Raw genomic sequence first — 15,000 nt, 5'->3', positions numbered from 1 at the left:
TGTGTGTGTTTTTGTTTATTTGAAAGAGAGAGAGAGCCTGTGAATGCATATGTGTGTCTGTGTCTGTGTGTATACTATTTGTGTGTGTGTGTGTGTGTGTGTGTGTGTGTGTGTGTGTGTGTGTGTGTGTGTGTGTGTGTGTGTGTATGTGTGTGTGTGTGCATACCGTGTGCCATGTGGTAATCTGTACCATCTTAAATAAGAGGCTCTCACACTGAAGAGCAGTGGCACCTGACCTTGTACTGTGATTTTTGATCAGGCTTATCTTGAGACAGCTCAGTTGGAAGGCCCCCTCCACCAGCACTCTGCTGTGTCTCCTCTGTGTTGAGCTCACTGCATGCTATGAATAATTCAGAGGAGAACACTTTCACCTGACAGTAACAGACTCACAGCATCACACAGGCGCACACACACACACACACACACACACACACACACACACACACACACACACACACACACACACATGCACACACAGATATACACACATGCACTTGCGCACACAATGACACACTTACACACATATGTACCATGTACATTTACACATACCAATGCACCATACACAAGCAGGCAGACAGACTGACACACACACACACACACACACATGCACACACAGATATATACATACGTGTACCATACACCCATACACCATGCACACACATACACAGGAAAGACAGAACGGCACACACACACACACACACACACACACACACACACACACTTGTGCACCATGAACATTCACTTACAATTTCACACCCACAAAATACTCTCTTTCTCTCTGTCTCTCTCTCTCTCTCTCACACACACACACACACACACACACACACACGCACACATGCACATGCGCACACACACACACACACACACACTACACATCACCTGCTTCATCTACCTGTGCTTCCTCCTCTTCGCTATGCTCAGTCCTCAGACCACTTTGCCAGTGTTTCCCATCTACGACACAGTCAGGGAACACATTCATTACTGCATTCATAACCGCATCTCTTATTCTATTAGAATGTCTATCTGTTTCAGAGTGGGTCATTTCTAATCCAAAAACATCTCTTGTTGTTGTCATTTCCTGTTATGGCATCCATCTTTCAGGCTTCTTTTGGCGATAATGGCCATTGTAAAAAGTCGCTCCCCATAGACAGTTGCAATCAATTAGAAAAATGAATGAATTATTGTCACTCATAAAAAGCCAAATTGCGCCTGTGATTTTGCTTAATGTGTGCAGTGACAATCCTGAGGCATGACTCAGTGGCGGTGGCCTCCTGGCCTAGCGCTGGCCAATTAAAAACCCAAATGGCCTGAGAACAAAGACAGGCTTTCTGGTTGGCGGGGTTGGCTTGCTGTTGTGTTGTGTTGGGCTGGGCTGGGCTGGGCTGGGCTGGGCTGGGCTGGGCTGGGCTGGGCTGGGCTGGGCAGGGCTGGGCAGTTTGGGAGATGCCCCAGACAGAAGTGTGGGCAGTGTGGGTGATTCACCAAACAGGAGGAGGTTGGCCGTTGGGGTATTTGAGGGGTTCATTCATTCCTGTGAAATGTGATCCATATGCCCTCCTGATGGACGACAATGTGGCGCGCTGCTCGGCACACAGTCAGTGGTTGGCATGAGCGCAGCTGGGAACTGCTCACTTTGTTTATGTGTGTGTGTGTGTGTGTGTGTGTGTATGTGTGTCTGTGTCTGTGTCTGTGTCTGTGTCTGTGTCTGTGTGTGTGTGTGTGTGTGTGTGTGTGTCTGTCTGTCTGTGTGTGAGTGTGTGCTGGAGTGAAAGAAAGAGAGAGTGAGAGAAACATAGTGTGTGAGTGAATGAGACAGACAGAGTGTGTATGTGTGTGCTTCTTTATGTGCTCCTGTCGGTGTGCAAGAGTGTGTTTATGTGTGTTTGTGGTTATGTGAGTGATTTTGTGTGTGGAGTGTGTTCTTGTTTACAAGCATGTGTGTGTGTGTGTCAATGCTCGTGCATTTGTGTCTGCAGCCAGGAAGCCAGATTTTCACCCCACACACCACCTCATTCAGCTTAGTGTTTTTGCTCAAAAAAAGACCGCCTCGGCCTTCTTAATTTGCATGAAACAGAAGGCACTGGATAGCCTGAAGTGTGTGTGTGTGTGTGTGTGTGTGTGTGTGTGTGTGTGTGTGTGTGTGTGTGTGGACACGCATATGTTCTTGTTTGTGTGTGTGGGAATAAATGAAGCTGTGCTCATTTCTCCTGTGTGTTACACCTGTTTTCTTCTAAGGATAGTGTCAGCGGCTCAGAGATCATCTCATTTGCAGGCCTTAATATCTCTGCTTTCTCTATTGTTAATCTTACTCTTGCTTCTTTTCATTCATTCATTCATTCTTTCTTTCTTTCTTTCGCTCTCTCTTTCTTGTTCTGTCTGTACCTCACTCTATCTGTCTTTTCCCATCTCTATCGTCTATTCTTTTCTCATCCATCTCACCATCTCTCTCTTCATCCCTCTCGCTCTCATTTCATCTCTTTCTCTGTCTATCTCTCTCTCTCTCGTTCTCTCGCTCTCTCTCTTTACCCAGGTAGCCCAGTGTGGCGTGGATGCTGCATGTGTGAGCCCTGGTTGTGACTGACTTCGCTCTGACCAGAGGGGGAAGGTTTTTCACGTCGCGCATCCCAGCATGGACAGGAAAAGGAAATGGTGCGTCGGTGGTGGAGCTGTGCTCTGGGTCCTCTTGGCTCACGTCGCCGTGGCCTTGGAAGTGCCTCTTGACCGTGAGTACCTACTATGTTGCTCCGTGGTAGTCCTAGAGTGATCTATCGGATAAACGATAGAGCTTACTGTCACCGGATGTTAAATAATGTATGACACTGTCACTGTTTATAGTTCAGGCTAGATGGGAAATTATTACAGCAAATCTGTTCATGTAATTGGATTTGTCTAAAGCAGGGAAGACGCTACGAATAGAAGCTGAGCGCATTTCAGCTCTTGCATAACTACCTGTCACCCCCCTCACCCCCCACCCGTGGACAGAACAACTCTGTTTCACAGACTGAGTGTTGAACCTCAGACCAAACAGTGAGCAAAGTGGAGGGCCCATCTTCAGGTCCGTTCCCCAAACAGAGACTCATTTACAGGGGCCAGTCTGCTGTCTGTGGCCTCTCTGTTCCACTGGCCTCCCATCACTGCACAGTGGCCACTTCAGCACAGAAGCCCCCTTTAACAAAAAACCCCTAGCTATTTCCCATTATTGAAACGTTCTCCTTTACAATGGTAGAGAGGTTTGAATACACTGAATACACACACACACACACACACACACACACACACACACACACACGCACACACCCAGACTGATTCAAATATTTGAACTAGACGGATCCCTGTCTGAACAGTGGAAACAGTCCCTCTACATAAACTCCTGCCGAGGGTGAAGACAGTACTATGGCATGTCCTCAACACACAGCGAGGCGGCCCTCAGCCCCAGCTGGCTGGGGGGGTCACAGGGGTCACAGCGGTGTGTATTTTTAGAGGGCTCCAGCGAAGCGAATGCACAGCAACGCCTGACTGTGTTAGGAGGGTCAGATGCTGGGTGGGAACACAGCCCCTTACTGTCAGAACGACTCCCTGAAAACATGGGTGTGTGTGGTAGGTGTGTGTGTGTGTGTGTGTGTGTGTGTGTGTGTGTGTGTGTGTGTGTGTGTGTGAGAGAGAGAGCGAGAGAGAGAGAGAGAGAGAGAGAGAGAGAGAGAGAGAACAAGAGTGAAAAAAGTAAGTAAAAAGTGTGTTCGAGCGAGAAAGTAAAAGAATGCGAGAGAGCGTGTGTGTGTTTGCGTGTGCACGTCGTGCGTGCAAAAGGAAGTCTGTATGTGAATCTAGCGTCCATCCAGACCTGTTGATCTTCTTGATTTCTTTCTCACTGAGCAACTGGAATAATGACCTCATGGCCATTATGTTAATGCCTTATGGTCCCGTCACACTCCAAAAACACGAGTGGCTCTTTGAATCGCAGTGTTGACTCTCTTCTCTCCTCCCTCCCTGCCCTCTCCACCTCCCCCTGCTCTGCAGTGATAAATGACTTCACACCGCACTGCATGACGATTCAGCATAGGAGCTGAAACACAACAGCACTATGTAGCAGACCCGATAAAGTAGAAAAGTGCTGTATTTGTCAGTACAATTGAATTACACTGAAAAATGTGGTTGCGGTTTCATGCAGAGTTGTTTAGTTCATTCAGGTCCATTTTTGGGTCTGTGTTCGATTTCATTTTTGCGATGTCAAACATTTGTCAAAAACTTTAGTTTTTAATAGCCATGCCTCTAGGTCCTAATCATGTGCCGAGCGCAAGGATTTTAATTAGTAGACGAACTTTGGAATCCAAATGCTTTAATTCGTCTGACGGGCTCAGACTAAAGGACTGTGGGAAAGGGTGACGTGACATGACGTGACATAAGAGAGTTGAACACAACACACCGGGCACTGCGACTCAAAGGCTGTCCATGCATCTCCCTCAAACCCTGGCGTTGGAGAGAACAACGTCTGCATCCCTGTGAACAGAGGAAGTGCATCTGACTTGATGAAAGAAAAAAGAAAATGCATGAAACTGCATGTGTGACTTACGGATACTCCAGCTTCCACCAAGAGGCTCAAGTCCCCAAACTAGTAACAGTTCAGGCCCTGGGCTCTGTAAAGCGCCTTGAGACAACTGTATTGTTTTGGCGCTGTATAAATACAATTGAATTGAATTGAATTGAATAGAGAGACGTGTAGCCTACGGTATTGTAGTGGAAATGTTTGCCTTGTTGAGACTAACGCATAGCTCTCTTACTCTCCACTTGTGTATGTGCCGAATCATTGGGGACAAAAAAAAAGCTAAAGTTCTGGAAGGATGTAAGTTTGGGCTAGTGTGATGTGTGTTGTTTGAGATCTCCGTTTTAGTGTGTTTTATGACATTTGTTTTGTTTGGGTTGCTGTGGTTTTAATCTTGCATGTGTGTGTGTTTTTTTTGTGTTTTTGTTTAGATAACTAGCTTATTGTCCTTCCATATTTTAAACTGAAAAGAGAATTATCTGTTTATGAAACGACTTTGTTAATTCAAAAAATGTATAAGGTATAATTTATATGTTGGTCTTATTAGGTGAAAACAAGTAACTGTGTGCATTCCACCGCATGCTGCATGATTTCTGTTTGACTGTTCAGATGTTGAACAGCTTGCTGGTCAAAGATGGCGCCATTTTCAAAAATGGGCCTGGAATATTGAGTGCATGCTGTGGTTTCTGTCGGTTTGGATTTGCAGAATATGGTGTGTTTGTGTGGAATGTGAGGAGAGTCTGTTGAGGGGGCGACTGTGTATACTTGTCTGTGTGTGTGTGTGTGTGTGTGTGTGTGTGTGTGTGTGTGTGTGTGTGTGTGTGTGTGTGTGTGTGTGTGTGTGTGTGTGGGTGTGTATTTAGTATTTCAGTGTTTGCGTACCTGTGTGTGTGTGTGTATTTAGTGTTTCAGTGTGTGTGTGTGTGTGTGTGTGTGTGTGTGTGTGTGTGTATATTTAGTGTTTCAGTGTATGTGTGTGTTTGTGTTTGTGTACCTGTGTTTGTGTGTGTGTGAGTGTCTGTTAACCTTCCTCCATTTCTCAACCTCAGTGCCACAACCACCAACAATCACTTACCAGTCCCCAAAAGATTACATCATTGACCCACGGGAAAACATCAACATCAACTGTGAGGCGAAAGGACAGCCTCATCCTAGGTACGTGTCAACTCCAGCACATGTGAGAATTGTCACCATGGACACAGTTGCTCTGGACACCTTTTCCACAGAGACTGTTGCTATAGTGACAGCAATAACGCTTTCCATTAAAGATCCCATAAGTCTCATTGACTTACTGCTTTACATTAACCATTAACTCCAGTAATGAACGAATAAACTGCATCGCATAAAATGGTGAACTTTATAGTTTATGTTAACTAATATAGATAACTTATTGTGAATTATTCCTCAACCTTATTCAACCCATCAGATAAAATGAACAAACCATTATATTTCACCCTAAACAATAGGGTTCAGTAATAAGAGTGTTTAGTAGTGATTTAGATATATGTACTAAGGTTGTGCTGCATATAATTAATGTTATTTAAAGGATCCTTGAGAGGAATTGAATCTGTGATAATCACCAAGTTTCCATGTTGTACAGCACAATGTGTTATGTGGTGCATTTTTGTTTAATCAAATGAAAGTCTAATGCATCTCCTCAATCCAGAAATGCAACCATAAACCAGGCACATCTGCTCTTGTCTTATGTTAACCTGCAGCTTTTATTTGATTCGTTAACCTTGCCACAGAACAGAGAGCAAATGACAGTCCCGTTAGAAAACGTTTGCGTGGCGGATAGAGAGATTGCCCGACTCACCTCCATAGATTCCACAGGAGTCCGTAGACCCCCGTAGGAGTTGTGGGAAAGGTCTGAATTTGTGTGGAGCCTGACCAAAAGGTATTTTGGGTAATAACTGTTTCCTGAAGAGAAACATCAGTCCTCCTGCTGTGGGGTTACTGCTGTACATTCATCAGAGAGACTTTTATCCAGAGAGTTACAGCACAGCCAGGCCAAGGATCGTATCAGTACCTCTCACAGATGGACAGAACAAGAGGCTAGTGGCTAGTGGCTGGTGGGCAAGCCACCCCTTAAAAGATAAAATGGTTGCAAATTTGTACAAGTAAGAAGCCTTTGGGTGTTTCTGGGAATTGAGCTTAAGCTGTTGCTACCACTGAGGCTAGTGAGTCAGGTGTAGTCTGTAGTCAGATGCAGTCTGTAGTCTGTCACACTCAAAAAGAGACCAGGCTCAACTGACATTCACTTTCTGATAGCTTCTCATGGACCCACAGTTGGACACAATTGAGGGTTTGAAAGAAACTCCAGAAAAAAAGAAGCTTTGGTCAGAGAATGATGTATGTGGAGCATGAACCAAAGACGCTGGACTGTGGGAACCTTTGGGAGATGGGCGTGTATGCGGTCGATCCTCAGGCTAGCACGACTGCTATCGTTTAATATCGCAGATGAAAGTAATCCAGCATCGACTCTTCCACAGCTTCTCGTGGACACTGAACGGGACGCACTTCGACGTGGACAAAGACCCCAAGGTGACGATGCAGCCGAGCTCCGGCTCGCTGGTCATCGACATCAGCGACGGAGACAAGGGGGAGGCGTACGAGGGCGTGTTCCAATGCACGGCACGCAACGAACACGGCACCGCCGTGTCCAGCAACGTAGTGGTCCGCCAGTCAAGTGAGCAAGTCAGCCCCCCCCCCCCGTTATCTAATTCCCCACAGAGATACTTTTATGCTATGGTCTCTTTAGGTCACTCTCTCAAATACTGACTTACTTGAGGTAACTTGAATTCATTTAAATAAGTTATGTTTGGAGAGTAAAGAGACTCAATCATATGATACATATGATAAAAAGAATGAAGTGTTTGTGTGTGCGTGTGTCTGTGTGTGTGCGGATATGTGTGTGCGTGTGTGTGTGTCTCTGCGTGTGTGTCTCTGTGTGTGTATCTCTGTGTGTGTGCGTGTGTATGCAAAGTCCTGTGAAATCGGTCAGATTTACAGAAGTTACTTGTGCTTATTATCCGATTTGTTTTACTAGATAGGAATGAGAATGTCTATAATTGAATTTTAAAAGATATATACATTATATATATATATATATATATAAAAGATATAATTCCTCATATGTATGTATGAAAACATTATGTATATATGTATTGCATATATGTATTAAAACATTAGATGACTGTGTAACTGAAACCCAGGAGTGTTGTTTGATGATCATGTCCCTCCCCTGACTCACAGGGTCCCCCTTGTGGTCGAAGGAGAGTAATGAGCCGAGGATAGTGCAGTTGGGGGACTCGCTGATCCTACACTGCAGACCCCCAGTAGGGCTGCCCCCTCCCATCATCTTTTGGATGGACCCTTGTGAGTCACACTGGAGTGTCCTTGTAACATTGTAAACAACAACACCACCAACAACAACAACAACAACAACAATAGTAACAGCAGCAAGCAAGCAAATGGAGCTCTGTTACTGTAAAAAATCTGTTAAAAACACTACTAGTGTTTTACAGAACATGGCACACTGAAGTAACATCTAGACTGCACTTTAATACAAAATTTAAATACGTAAGGAAGAAATCGTTTAGCGATATCAAAACATTTAAGTGACGAGCAAAGTTGTCCTAGATACTGTCTGTACTTCTCAAGGTTATTTTTTACTATTATTATATGTTTTACTATTATTTACTATATTTTTTAGTGTATCCACAGTTTGAACCTGTTAATCGATTTAGTTGATTTTTTTTTTATGTTGTTGTTGTTTTGACATGCTGTCTCTCTTTCCCTCACATTGTCTCCCCCCCCCCCCCCCCCAGGGTTCAAGCGACTTCCTCAGAACAGCCGTGTGTCTCAGGCGTTAAACGGGGACATGTACTTCTCCAATGTGCTAATGGAGGATTCACACAGCGACTACATCTGCTACGCCCGATTCACCCACACCCAGACCATACAGCAGAAGCAGCCCATCACTGTCAGAGTGCTGGACAGTAAGTGCCCCTCCATCTACGCCTACCCCTACCCCCAACTCAACCTACCCCTCCCCCTACCCCCAACTCAACCTACCCCTCCCCCTACCCCCAACTCAACCTACCCCTACCCCTACCCCCAACTCAACCTACCCATACCCCCAACTCAACCTACCCCTACCCCCAACTCAACCTACCCCTACCCCCACAACTCAACCTACCCATACCCCCAACTCCCCATACCCCTACCCCCAACTCCACCTACCCCTACCCCCAACTCCCCTACCCCTACCCCTACCCCAACTCCCCCTACCCCTACCCTCAACTCCACCACCTACCCCTACCCCCAACTCCCCCTACCCCTACCCCCAACTCAACCTACCCATACCCCCAACTCAACCTACCCATACCCCTACCCCCAACTCAACCTACCCATACCCCTACCCCCAACTCAACCTACCCCTACCTCCTACCCCCAACTCACCTACCCCTACCCCTACCCCCAACTCACCTACCCCTACCCCTACCCCCAACTCCACCTACCCCCCAACTCCACCTACCCCTACCCCCAACTCCACCTACCCCCAACTCCACCTACCCCTACCCCCAACTCCACCTACCCCCAACTCAACCTACCCCTACCCCCAACTCCACCTACCCCCAACTCCACCTACCCCTACCCCCAACTCCACCTACCCCCAACTCAAACCTACCCCTACCCCCAACTCCACCTACTCCTACCCCCAACTCCACCTACCCCCAACTCAACCTACCCCTACCCCCAACTCCACCTACCCCTACCTCCTACCTTCCACCCCTGATGCAGTTGTACTCCTTGTATATATCCATACACACTTGAAGATCACTTATATATATACACACACACACACACACACACACACACACACACACATATACACACACACACACACACACACACACACACACACACACACACACACACACACATATACACACACATATATATACATATATATATATTATATCTCCTTCTTAACTTCATCTGTTTTCTCCTTATGGATATGAAACCAGCGGAATCTATACTCGTGAAATGAAATGCTCCACCCACCCATTCATTCCTCCTATGACAATCCATATGCACTCGCTCTATGTCTGTCTTATATAGCTTGTGGTGTTTACATACATGCTTTAATGCATGCTTTTTATTCAGGCATGACTTTTATTTCCATTTGTGTTGTGCCAACAATGCCTGTAGCAATGGCCGATTTTGGATTTCATTTTCTGTTTGCTTTTGTTGCTGTTTTGGTTTTCTTTGTTGTGTTTTGGTATATCTGTTATATCTGGTATATCTTGTTCAAGGGGGGAATGCCTGGTCTTGTTGGTATAGCTGTCCCCCTTGTTTTACTTCCTTTTCTAGCCTAGCATGCTTGCTTACTGTGTTTTGTTGTATTTCAGTGGAGGCAATGAATGAGACAGTCTTGGCGTCTTTTATCAATGAGACAGATTTGTTTGGTGGTGAGTGCTTGCACACCTGTCTAAAGTGAACCCCCATTCATCCCTCTCTCCCTCCCTGCCATCGCCATAGTTACCTCTATGACATCAGAGGTGGGAAAAAAATCGGACTCGGGAAGTATACGTCTGGCCCCAGTCCTCTGCTACAGCATCAGTACCTCCTCTAAAATCAGCCTTGCCTTGTTTTTTGGGGCATTGCATAAATATTTTTAAACATTTATTTAAATATTTCCGTCACGTCTGCTTTCTGAGTCCAAACCTTTCCACTTTTGTATGTACAGTAACCTGCCTTTACAATTGCACCTCTAAATAATAATGCATCGATCCCAACCGCACTAACTTAGTAACTAACTTCATTCACCAAGACCATCTTTATCTTCACCTCATTCCTAAGACACCATAGGTACTTCAGGTTAATGTTTCACCGAACATTTTCTAACTCATCAAAGATGTTAACATAACATAAATATAAAACATTTCATAACATTTAATTATAAATATATAGGTATCATAACATCAAATTGAAAAAGGGACAAGCAATGGGTTTGAAATGTTGCATTTTTGTTACCCGTAGGTTGATGTCCTTTTTCAATTTATGTGCTTCAGTGTCTTACCAAGTACACATCCCTTCTCAAGCAAACCCACACGCACACGCACACACGCACACGCACACGCACACGCACACGCACACGCACACGCACACACACACACACACACACACGCACACCAACACACTGTGTCTTCTGTCTTTGCATTCAGTCACTGGCTCAGTGTTCAGTGACACGCCAAAGACACACAGTGTTACCATGACTCAAACAACACACACACACACACACACACACACACACACACACACACACACACACACACACACACACACACACACACACACATCTACCTTGCTCTCATCCCCTTGGCTAAATCCTTCCGCTGTCCTCACACAGTTCAAGTCTCTCTCCAGTCTCTCTCCAGACTGAGAGGAGAGGAAGGATTTCAACCTCTGCTTCCTCCACATCATCACAAAGAGAGGTTCACTTCTGTGCACAGACACAGCCTCCAAAGGTCACATTCAGACAGCAGTGGCCGACTGCAGGGCCGTTTACATATTACATACCGGGCCGCTACATTTAAGTGTCACCCCCGGGAACTCTGGTTGGTCACTGAAATAGAGTAGGCCACCGGGCCACTCTGGGTGGTGTGTGGGTATCTGAAGCCTGTGTAATTGAGGCTGTGTTTTACTCGATGGCGTTAAAGCTTGGCTGGAGAGGTAAGTACACTTCCAAGGTGGTAGAAGACTGCTGTATTGAGTGAGATCCTGTGAGGAACGCAAATCAGGCCCTCCTGATTCTCAGCTTTTGTTTTCAAAACAGTCAGCATTCTGCCTTAGGAGGACTATATAATAAACATGTAACTTATTACTGTCTGTATTTGGTGGCCAAGCAGCGAAGCTGCGAAGCCACCTAGAGGGTTTCTACGCATTCTTCTTCTTATTATTATTATTATTATTATTATTATTATTCCATTATTACATCTTCTTCTGCCATGGGAGTCTATGGCAGCCCCTAGAACCGCATGGTCAGAAGTTGTGAAATTTGGCACACTCTTTGGGACCAGTCCCCTCATCAATTTCACCAAGTTTCATGTCTCCCATTCGAACCCTCTAGCACCACCAATGGTTCAAAGTTTGTGAAGTGTGAAGAACTGCTTATATTTTTACCAAGTAACTGAACTCTGTGATTTGCAGCACTGAGAATAGCTCACTAGGATAAGTTGGTGTCCTGGCAACGGCAACGTCAGAGGTTCAAATCCAGCCAAAGCCGACGAGCTTGTCATGTCTCTGATTCTCTGTTTAGCGAGACTGTAAGCCACTGCAAAGGGAGCCAGGTACACTGCAGTCACTAGCTACCTGTAGTCAGGCTGTATATAGTCAATGCAATCCTCACACAAACTATCAAAATGATTTTAGATTTTCGAAACCGTTTGTCCGGTACAGCCAATCGAAATCGGCAGCAGAGCCGCCAATCAGAAAGTTGTGTCGTATCTCAGCAAATCGGAACCCTCTTCTGAGGATGTCGAAAGTTTCTTCTGGGTCATCTGACCTGCTTGGCCACCCCATTGCTGCTTGCAGCTATATTTAATATTGTTGTACTACATCTAAACCCCCACCTGTTGTATCTGAAACATATTCCCCCTCAACATTGCCCCTCTGTGCCTGTTCAAAACTTACTAGAAAACCTATAATCCCTATAACGCTATAATATAATACTAAAATACCTACTAAACTATAATACCTCAAATTGTTCTTTGTTAATAGTGATAGTGTTGATAGCTAAAACCACTCCTTGTAGCACCTCAGTTGGTGTAGAGGACGGAGCTTGTCTGTACCTGTTTGTAACATACATGGAAACCCATACTACCTATACAACCTATAAGACTATAGTAGGTCAGACCATTCTTCATTGACAGTGATAGTGATAGTGTTAATAGTTATTTATAACCACACCTTATGTGTGAGCCTTGAACCTTAGCTGCTGGAGAGGCCGGTGCCCGTGTGTGCCGGGCGGTAGACCCCTCTGTGCCCGTTAGGGGTGGGAATCTCTTGGCACCTCACGATTCGATTCGATTCCGATTCAGAGGTCAACGATTCGATTCTAACCCGATTCTCGATTCTAAACCGATTATCGATTATCAATTCTAAACCGATAAAACGATTATCGATGCATCTCAATTTTTAAAACATTTGAGTTTGCTATTTAGAGTCTCAAATCACTTCCTACTTTGTGTTTGATAAATCAACAGATCTATTTTTTTATTAGAGAAAAAGTTTTTCCTTGTCACAATTATGACTTTCTATGAACAATGCAATAATCGATGCAGGTTGCATTTCAACACAAAATGAATGTGTAAAAAAAAAAAAAAAAAAAAATATTAATTTTTAAAAAAATTTTTTTTTTATTAAAAATCGATTATGAACTTTTCTGAATCGAGACAGAATCGTTCTAAAGAGAATCGAGAGAAATCGAAAAATCGATTTTTTCCCCCACCCCTAGTGCCCGTGTCCGTCTGACGATGTGTTCCTCTCTCACAGACAGCCCCACCGGGGACCGTAAGCCCTCCTTCATGGTGCCCCCGGGCACCAGCAGTACCTTCATGGTCCTGAAGGGGGAGACCCTCCAGCTGGAGTGCATCGCAGAGGGCCTGTGAGTTCTGTTGAGATGTTAGCATTCGTTTATTTGGCCTTTGTGTTATAGCCTGGTATAGCCAGACCCTAATTTACATTGCAGAAGGCCTGTGTGTTCTGTTGAGACGTTATCATTCGTTTATTTAGCCTTTGTGTTATAGCCTGGTATAGCCAGACCCTAATTTACATTGCAGAGGGCCTGTGAGTTCTGTTGAGACGTTAGCATTAGTTTATTTAGCCTATGTGTTATAGCCTGGTATAGCCAGACCCTAATTCACATGCTTGTCTGAGCGTTTGTCTCTCTGTCCCCTGTGCCTGAATGACATGGCAGTCCCACACCGGAGATCTCGTGGAGTAAAGACAATGGCAACTTCCCTGAGGGACGCTTCTTGTTCAAGAACTACCAGAAGACTCTGGAGGTCATCAAAGTGACGGAAGCGGACGCTGGCAACTACAGATGCACGGCCAAAAACAGCAAGGGACTCACCCACCACGTCATCACCGTGGAAGTGAAAGGTGTGTTTGTGTGTGTGTGTGTGTGTGTGTGTGTGTGTGTGTGTGTGTGTGTGTGTGTACGTACCACATCCTGTCTGTACACCCATCCTGTGTTCATCCTCCTCTAGAATGGAGTATCAGTGTATACACACACACACACACACACACACACACAGATTTCAGTTTAATCATTTGCTGCAGTGATTCTGGTAGAACTAACTCTTTTTGTTAATCTGGCACTTTATTGATTCTGACTTTTGTCTCTCGTCTGAAGAGATTCTAAATCAATTGGCATTCTCTTCTTTACTCTGACTTGATTCTATTTGGCCTGTCTGTTTTCTTGTTCTTCTCTGAATTGGTTCTGATTGAACTGGGTTCCGGTTCCTCTCCCTGACACACAGCTGCCCCCTACTGGACTGGCGCCCCTCGGAACCTCATCCTGGCGCCCAAAGAGAGTGGCGTCATGACGTGTCTCGTCGGGGGTAACCCTAAGCCCACAGTCACATGGTCTGTGAACGGGGTTCCCATTGAAAGTGAGTGACAACACATTCGGGCTAGACGCCCATGGAGGACACGGGTTCGAATCCGGCCCAATGTCATTTCCCCTGTCCACTCCCCACCTCTTCTTCCTCTCATTTCCTGTCCCACTCTTCACTGATCTGTCAATTGAAGGCAGTGACACCTGCCACCTGGAAATGTCAATCTTTCCCATGTTTGCCCAAGAAATACTCGTTTTTCGGCACTCCGAGTGCTCCTTCTAGCGGGTTAACTCTTTGAGAAGTTACCAATTTTCACAACAATTCCACTGTCCTATCACCAGAACACCAGACTAAACTCATTAAACTACTCCTGGCGCAGGCATGTGTATCTCCTCTCGATGGACTGCCTCGTCTCTCTGGTACGGCCGTAGCCAACATCCCAGATTTAACATCTTCTGCCTCGATTGAATAGATTGAACAAGAATGTGAATCAGACCCTTAAGACATTCATCTAATATCGTACATTTTGCAAATGTGTTCATTTAAGGAGATTACCTACCAAATGTACACACTCCTTCAGCATCATTGTTCCGAGAAATCTTGTTTTTAATTTAAAATAATGTGTGTCTTCTTATCAGATTTGTACCTGTATTGTGGCGCTCCTGGAGTTTAACCGGAGACCACCTGCATGTGTTCAATCCTGCTCTTGACAAACACGACGATCACCATGACCTTACTTCACCTTGTGGTTCCCTTTACAGATGCGCCCAACGACACCTGTCGGGAGGTAAAGGGGGACACCATATTCCTCACCGACGTGCGCACAGGGTC

General features: G+C 45.3%; 1 protein-coding gene across 13 annotated transcripts in view; it reads left to right on the top strand.

Moving 5' to 3' along the window:
• The window catches only part of nrcama (neuronal cell adhesion molecule a), an 84,943-nt gene that overhangs the window by 48,880 nt on the left and 21,063 nt on the right, over positions 1 to 15,000 (top strand). For 7 of the 13 annotated variants that reach the window (XM_031582347.2, XM_031582358.2, XM_031582350.2 and 4 more), the window contains exons 3-13: positions 2,531 to 2,723; positions 4,823 to 4,840; positions 5,590 to 5,695; positions 7,033 to 7,229; positions 7,796 to 7,918; positions 8,371 to 8,541; positions 9,958 to 10,017; positions 13,103 to 13,214; positions 13,527 to 13,711; positions 14,092 to 14,223; positions 14,931 to 15,000. The exon at positions 14,931 to 15,000 is cut by the window's right edge and continues 74 nt beyond it. In XM_031582347.2, the coding sequence (XP_031438207.1) occupies positions 2,630 to 2,723; positions 4,823 to 4,840; positions 5,590 to 5,695; positions 7,033 to 7,229; positions 7,796 to 7,918; positions 8,371 to 8,541; positions 9,958 to 10,017; positions 13,103 to 13,214; positions 13,527 to 13,711; positions 14,092 to 14,223; positions 14,931 to 15,000 (1,268 nt within the window). In that variant the 5' untranslated portion in view covers positions 2,531 to 2,629. The remainder of the gene's footprint in view (positions 1 to 2,530; positions 2,724 to 4,822; positions 4,841 to 5,589; positions 5,696 to 7,032; positions 7,230 to 7,795; positions 7,919 to 8,370; positions 8,542 to 9,957; positions 10,018 to 13,102; positions 13,215 to 13,526; positions 13,712 to 14,091; positions 14,224 to 14,930) is intronic. The other 6 variants (XM_031582359.2, XM_031582351.2, XM_031582349.2 and 3 more) reach the window with 4 other exon arrangements.

Source organism: Clupea harengus, chromosome 16, assembly GCF_900700415.2.
Source record: "Clupea harengus chromosome 16, Ch_v2.0.2, whole genome shotgun sequence".
Lineage (NCBI taxonomy): Eukaryota > Metazoa > Chordata > Actinopteri > Clupeiformes > Clupeidae > Clupea > Clupea harengus.
The sequence above is the reverse complement of the archived record's forward strand: the minus strand, read 5'-3'. Positions and strand labels throughout refer to the sequence as shown.